Here is a 7,384-nt window from a genome sequence, read left to right as displayed (position 1 = left end):
GCCTAGAGCAAGAGAAAGCTAAGGGAGGAAAGCACCCAGTCTCTGAGTGCAAGCCCAGTAACACATGCACAAGATATCCTAAGACGCCCCTGTTGGGGGCTGACTGAATCAGCCTGGGGTGGAGGCTACAGGTCTGGATTCTTGAACAGGCTTTCCTGCTGCCAGAGCTGGGGCTGGCCTGGGCTTTCTGGGGGTCTTGTTCTTCCTTTTCTAGTTTGACTGTTGTCACACTGTGTCCCTCCTCAGAGTGTGAACCCCGAAGGACAGAGACTCCTGCAGCTCTGAGTGCCCTGCACAGCACAGAACCTAGCAGGGAGCAAGCACCCAATAACCATTAGTTGCCGGAATACAGGAGGTCGGCAGGCAGCGGCAAAGTGCCTTTTCCCCTGTGGGCTTTTCTGGGAAAGGGAAGCTTCTATTTCTGGCAGGAGTTGCTGTGATGAAGAAGGCAGTAAAGGGAGAACAGACCCTCTGGTGGGAAAGGCTTATGGCTCACTTCCAGCCCCTGCAAACTTTTCAAAAGCTCCTCTGTCACCTTAGTGACCAACAGCTATGGTGCTACTTACTGATACTGCCAGTATTTATGATATACTAATAGTCATTAGTTATGAGAGCCATGCATTGGGTTCAAAGGTGAAGTGTGGTGACCCCATTTAATCTTTTCTGGGATAGAGTGCAAGTGGCCAGTGTCCTGGATCCATCTTACAGCTGTGGAGGGGAGGAGTGGGAAGGGGAGGTGCAGAGAGGGACGCCATGGTCCAGACACTCACTATTAGCAAGTGGCAAAGTTGAGCCTGAATGTCAGTCATCACCAGTCCCCAGTGAGGCGGGACAGTCCTGGAGAGCATGTCACATGCTATTCTCAGGTACTCTTGTGCACCCGTGCCCAGCAGAAAGAAGTGGAGGGCTGGAGAAATCAGGGGAAAATAAGAGACCTTGCCATAAAGAGGCCATTGTGCCCCTCTCAAGCAATCTGTTTTCCTTCTCCTTTTGACTCTCCTGCTGACGACTGAAGGTCACCGCCTGCGTCTGCACAAAAACACACTCTTGGCAAGAAAAGCCAGTGGGGGGGGCAAAGGAGGAGGGGGAAGGGAGGCAATTTTACCCTGAGAGAGGCCTGGCTGGCTTCTCCCCTCTCCACTGGCCCAATGACCTTCTTCTCTGTTGGTGACCACTCCCTAGGGCTGGCCTCGCTGGGCTCACAAACATCTGGCTGGCTCTGGAGAAGGCAGCCTTCATTCGGTCCTGTGGCTGGCCGGGGGTGCACCCTACTTTGCAGAGGGAAAGCTGTCCAGGAGAGCAGGACAGGTGGGTACCAACCTGATGTTCATTTTGTCCTTCCCTGTGCTGAAACAGCTGGATGGGACAGTGGATTAGTGGGGAAGGCTAGAGATCGCTGCTAAAGGGGATAACAGGGAGCAGGGAGTAATGAAGGAGGGAAGCAGTGGATAGAAGAAGCTTAGCTCATTTGACTCTGGACTCCAATGGTGAGTCCAAGAGGACTCAGGTGCCATGGTAGCTTAGGTGTTGCTACTTTACTAAGCTAGGTGATAGGCAAGCCACCAGCTTGAGAAAGACAGAGGGCTGAGAATCTGGCCTGCCATGCCTCAGGGTAAAAGTGAGCAGAGGGATGAAAACCAGCCAAGGCTCAGGCTGGGCATGTTTTTCCCAGATACAGACCCAGGACAGGCTTGTGAATTCCTTTGGTTCAAGATCAGGGCTTTTCCCCTCTCCTGGGTTCTGTGCAAAGACCCTGACATGCTATAGAAGGGTCTTGAGAAGTATACATGGTGCACTGTGTAATTGAGATCCAAATCTGAGCCTGACTCTGGGATCTGGGATCCTCTGGCTGGGCCCTAGAATCTTTCAGTTTTTCCTTTCAAAAAGAAATCTATCAGGCTAATTTGTTGAATGTTAACTCCTCTGTACAGCTACTTAAAGATTATATATATATATTTATATTATATATATTTGTAATATGTACATTCGTTATAGATACATATATGTATATATATGTAAAATCAAGTAGAATCTTTTGAGTGAGGCCTGTGCATCTGGTTTTCAATAACCAGAAGGTGATGGGCAGGCCAGCTGTCTGTCCCCTTTCAAGTCCCCTGAACTACATTTCCAAGCATCTGCTCCTCCATCCCTTACCTCAGGGCAGCAGGTTGGAGCTGCGCACATCCGGTCTCCGGCCTGGTACGCATGCGTAAAGTGTCTAACCCTCATTTGTCCCTGCCTGGCACCCAGGGAGCCCTGGGGAGCTGCCAAATGAGACTGTGGTGCACGCTGGCTGGGCCAGTCTCTTGGGGACGTGTGTGTGTGTGTGTGTGTGTGTGTGTGTGTGTGTGTGTGTGTGTGTGTGTGTTGGTGGAAGGTGCAGTGGATCTGATGACAAGTGAGTCCCCAAGATCGGCCATCTCGAGTGACTAAGGCTTGCTGTGTGTCCCCCTCCCCGGCGGGTGCGCCCCGCAGGTGGCAGGCTCCAGCATGCTGGCCCTGCTCTGTTGCAGCTTGCTGCTGGCGGCGCGGTCCTCGGCCACCTGGAATGTCCCCAGCCCGGTGGAATTCAGCTCGGAGCTGGCAGCGCAGATCCGTGACATGCACGCGAAGGTGGTGGAGATCTGGCGGGAGTTGACGCGGCAGCCGAGGCGGGACGCCGCGCTCCACGCCGCGTGCCAGGTGCAGCCGTCCGCCACGCTGGATGCGGCGCAGCCCCGGGTGACCGGCCTCATCCTCTTCCGGCAGCTGGCGCCCGGCGCCAAGCTGGATGCGTTCTTCAATCTGGAGGGCTTCCCGGCCGAGCCGAACCGCTCCAGCCGCGCCATCCACGTCCACCAGTTCGGAGACCTGAGCCAGGGCTGCGAATCCACGGGTCCCCACTACAACCCGCTGGCCGTGGCGCACCCCGACCACCCCGGCGATTTTGGCAACTTCGCGGTGCGCGACGGCCGCCTGTGGAAGCACCGCGTGGGCCTGGATGCCTCCCTCGCCGGGCCGCACTCCATCGTGGGCCGCGCGGTCGTGGTCCACGCGGGCGAGGACGACCTGGGGCTCGGCGGCAACCAGGCCAGCCTGGAGAACGGCAACGCGGGCCGCCGCCTCGCCTGCTGCGTGGTGGGCACCAGCGGGCCCGCGGCCTGGGAGCGCCAGATGCGGGAGCAGACTCAGCACCGGAAGCGGAAGCGCAACAGCGGCTGCAAGGCCCCCTGAGCCCGCCCCCAGCGCCCCACTGTCCTCTGCAGTCCCCCCACCCAGATTCCACACCCCAACATACCTCTGTGCCTATGCATCCTTCTGTCCGCAGACACCCCCCGGAATCACCCCCGAGAATGCCACCACTTGCTGAGACACCACCATGTATGTCCAGAGCTTCTCTGTCCATTGAACGAAAACCCATTTCTCCTGAGACTCTTCTCCGCCTCTGGGGCTCCCTTTGTTCCCCCCGGGGTGCCCAGACACCTCTTTTCCAGGCTGGGGGCTGCCCTGGGCCTCTGAGCCCCTCTCCACAACAGCACTGAGGCTCCTCACCCCAGATATTCGGAAACACTATGTCTGCCCTGAATTCCACCCTCTATGTCCCTTTCCACCTCGTCTCAGCCCCTACCTGTGACTCCGAGACCCTGCTAGGCCTGAAGACCATTTACATTCCTCCTAGGTGCTCTGACACCCATCCTGGGGTGACCCAGGGTTCTGGGCCCCAGGGCTCCTGCTGTCTGTCCAGCTGCCCCCTCCAAATCTGGCTATCTACAGAGCTGCTCCCTGCAGATATATTTGACAATCGTTACACTGCACATTAAACATGCAGACATTCTGTTGGACACTTGGTGTTTTAACTAATTTCTCATCCAGGTTCAGCTTGCTTTTATTTATTTATTTATTTATTTATTTTTTTATTTATTTATAATTACGATCATTTCTACAACTGTGACTACTACTGTTACTGCTAGGAGATGACAAAAAGGTTTGTTTTTGTTTTTGTTTTTCTCTCAAATTCTTACCTGACTTTTCCCCGTCCTCCTTCCCCAGTAGGCTGGAATGGTGTTCAGTCACTACCTGTCCTGCTCTTCATAGTTATTCCTAATAGAGTTATTCAAGGAAGCTTCAGTTGATCAGTTTATTTATTGATCTGTCATGTTTAATAGACACATCACATGGTTATACAATGCAAAGTCCACGTGAGAGATTCTAAGCTGGAGCCACTGACCTGGGAAGGAAGGAGGTGACCAGTGACCCACCTGTGCGGTTGACTTCCCCACCCCCAACCCCCTGCTTGGAAGGCAGCCTTTGGTCCACTTCTCAAAGGTCAGGGCTTACAACCCCACCTGACCCAGCAAACTCCAGGGAGCTGGTGTGGTACCTGAAATAACTGGCTTTCTGCAGGCAGGACAAGAAAGTGAACTGACAAATGGATGCACTAGGGTCCAAGGGCCACTGCTTAAAAGGATTAGGCCTTCCTTGGTGTGTGTGGGGGGTGGGGGGAGAGTTCTAGAACATTTTAACTGGTATTCAGAGTAGACTAGTCTGGTGTGTGTATACCTTTGTTTACTCAATAAAAGTACTCTTATCCACTCCTGCCTTGCAAGGTAGACCCGCCTCCCAGCGGTGTCCTTTCCAGTCTAGGAAGCAGTTCCCATTTCTCCTGGACTCCTTAGAAAATGAGTCAGACCAAGCTAAAGCCAGAAACCCTACCCCAGTGGTTAATTTTTACCTTGAACCAGTCCTAACTTGTTAGTTTGGAATCTTTCCTTGACCCCTTAGAGACAAGTGGAGAAAAGGCTGGTGACACTGCACACTGGTTTTTGGAATGTTTATTTGAAACAAAGAAGTCGGCACCAAATGGAATTAGCAAGGGATTTTTAAAAATTTCATTAACGAATCTATTTATTTTTGTGCTGGTACTACGATTGAACACAGGGCCTGGGTCCTGTCCTTTAGGTTTGTTTTTGCTCAAGGCTGATGCTCTTACCACTTGAGCCACAACTCCATTTCAGGCTTTTTGTTGGATAATTGGAGATGAGTCTCACAGACATTCCAGCCTGATCTGGCTTCAAACTACACTCCTCGGATCTTAGCCTCCTGAATAGCTAGGATTACAGATATGAGCCGCCACCACCCAGCACGGGGGTAGGGTTTTTTTTTATTTTTCTTAAATATTCTGATATTATCTGGATGCATTTACTTGTTTCCACAATAGAAAGATGTGTGACCCAGGAACAAGGAATAACACATTACCCCCTCCCTGCCCCCATATGAGCCTGGATATTTTTTAATCTGTAAAATGAGATCATCATACTAAATTAATCTTAGGGTTTTTAGGATTAAGTCAGGGCATAGAATAATACACATGCTTAATAAAGATCTAATTAATGCCTATTTGCTAAAGATGGCCAAACCCAGAAAAAGTTCCTTCATAAGGAAGATTTAGACAACAGTGTAGGGCAGTGGATGTCACCTACAAAGGAGGACTAAGGTGAAGGAAAAGATGTTTACTTCGGAAGACTCTGAGGATTTCTGCATCCATCCAGAGGCAGGCTGAGATGAACCCTACCATCTCAGTTCTTGGGGGTAAAGATTGTGAGCTATAAGGCGAACATCTGGTTCTTGGCACCAGACCTAATATGTGCCACCAAGAACACCCACTGGACCCCATTTGACTCCTGGAGTCTATTTTTACTCTTCTCATGTTGCGGGTCGGTTTGGCTCATCTCCTTGTCTTTACTGCTGTGACTCCCCAGCCAGCTTGCTAATCAGTTTGCCTATTTGACTCACAGGGTTTGCATTTGTCACTGAGACCTAAAACACACACTTGTTTTGATTTCTTTCTTTCTTTTTTTTGTAAAATTAGAAGTGTTTGATGTAATGATTCTACCTAGACACAGCTGGCAAAGTGAGAATAATGTTCAAGTTTGCATCGTTTTAAACACAATGTAGACAATAATTAGAAATGCTATCTTTAGATGTTTAGGATAAGCTTTTTCTCAGAATGGCAGTTCATTTTTTTCTCCGAGTGGGGATTTTTAGTGCATATACACAGAAATACTAAAAATGTAAGAAAATAGAACAAATTAGCGAGCACTTTGGTCAACTTGAAAAATTGCAGGAAATAAGCCAACTGATTTTAGATTTGCATTTTTTTTTTACTGAATGCATGAAATCTTTACATTCACCACTACCGAATGATCAGATTATATAGCTGACAGAGTATAGCTGATACACTGCACAGTATGCTGAAACAATGTTTGGCCTACTACTATGAGGTCAGAGAAAGAGAGAATGATGCAAAGAATAATCACTTCTATCAAGAAAATGATCACATTTTTATTTCAGATAACAAAGAAGATAGTTATGATGCAGGATTGTTGTAGAATCCAATACAGTAAAGTCTGCAAATGAATCTCCTTTCCTTTAAATAAAACTACAAAATAAAGATGGGTACTTGGTGGCTTATGACTCTAAGCCACTCAGGAGGCTGAGATCTGATGACCAAGGTTTAAAGCCAGCCTGGGCAGGAAAGATCATGAGACTCTCCAACTAATCACCAAAAAGCTGAAGTGGAGCTGTGGCTCAAGTGGTAGAGCACTAACCTTAAGAGAAAAAAAAAACAAATAAGAGTGCAAGGCCGAGAGTTCAAGTCCCAGAACTGACATTTAAAAAACCCCAAACAGCCAGGAGCTAATGGTTTACATCCTAACTACTCAGAAGGCTGAGATCTGAGGATTGTGGTTCAAAGCTAGCGTGGGCAGGAAAGTCCATAAGACTCTTACTCCAATTAACCACCAGAAAACCAGAAGTGGTACTGGGGTTCAAAGTGGCAGAGCACCAGCCTTGAACAACAACAACAAAAAAAGAGCTTAGGGCCAGTGCCCAGGCCTCGAGTTCTGTTCCAGGACTGACAAAAAGCAAAACAAAGCAAAAAAAAAAAAAAAGATAAAACAGAAATTTCCTACAAAAGAGCAGCTGTTGTTTGGGAGGGGGTCAATTATTAAAAAAAAATAAATCTAATTAGTGATCACTGGCCTCAGCTAAGTTCCCAGACTATTTCTGAGCTCCTCCAGATCCTCCAGAGGGAAACTCTTTAGTATGATGCAGACCTTCCATGAGCATCTGGAATAAGCTTCATTTAGTGAAGAGAGGGCACCCAGGCTGAGGCAGAACATCTATAAAACTCGCAGCCTGCACTTTAAATTGCCTTCCTGCCATAGCAACATGTCTGTGTGTGTGTGTGTGTGTGTGTGTGTGTGTGTGTGCATGTGCTCACACACATACACATGCATTCATGATATCAAGGGCTGAGTCCTTCTTTTTTTTTTGCCAGTCCTGGGCTTGAGCTCAGGGCCTGAGCACTGTCCTTGGACTTTCTCAAGGCTAGAGCTCTACCACT

The 7,384-nt window shown here is 49.2% G+C and overlaps 1 protein-coding gene across 2 annotated transcripts; it reads left to right on the top strand.

Annotated features, from left to right (window-relative positions):
- Positions 1-1,217: 1,217 nt before the first annotated feature.
- Positions 1,218-3,821, top strand: Sod3 (superoxide dismutase 3). 2 transcript variants are annotated; one of them, XM_090344093.1, is made up of 2 exons: positions 1,218-1,308; positions 2,490-3,821. In XM_090344093.1, exon 2 carries the CDS (start codon positions 2,491-2,493, stop codon positions 3,211-3,213), a length of 723 nt encoding a protein of 240 aa, XP_090200219.1. In that variant the 5' UTR covers positions 1,218-1,308; position 2,490; the 3' UTR covers positions 3,214-3,821. The 2 variants fall into 2 exon arrangements, with proteins under 2 accessions (XP_090200219.1, XP_090200218.1); XM_090344092.1 differs by having other exon boundaries at positions 2,476-3,821.
- The last annotated feature ends 3,563 nt before the right edge of the window (positions 3,822-7,384 follow it).

Source organism: Megascapheus bottae, chromosome 13, assembly GCF_031878675.1.
Source record: "Megascapheus bottae isolate mThoBot1 chromosome 13, mThoBot2.hap1, whole genome shotgun sequence".
In the NCBI taxonomy this organism is placed as follows: Eukaryota; Metazoa; Chordata; class Mammalia; order Rodentia; family Geomyidae; genus Megascapheus; species Megascapheus bottae.
Note: the sequence above shows the minus strand (reverse complement) of the source record. Positions and strands in the feature narration are given on the sequence as shown.

Coding starts and splice junctions, on each gene's coding strand:
- Sod3 (XM_090344093.1), top strand. CDS start 2,491: ATGCTGGCCCTGCTCTGTTGCAGCTTGCTGCTGGCGGCGCGGTCCTCG.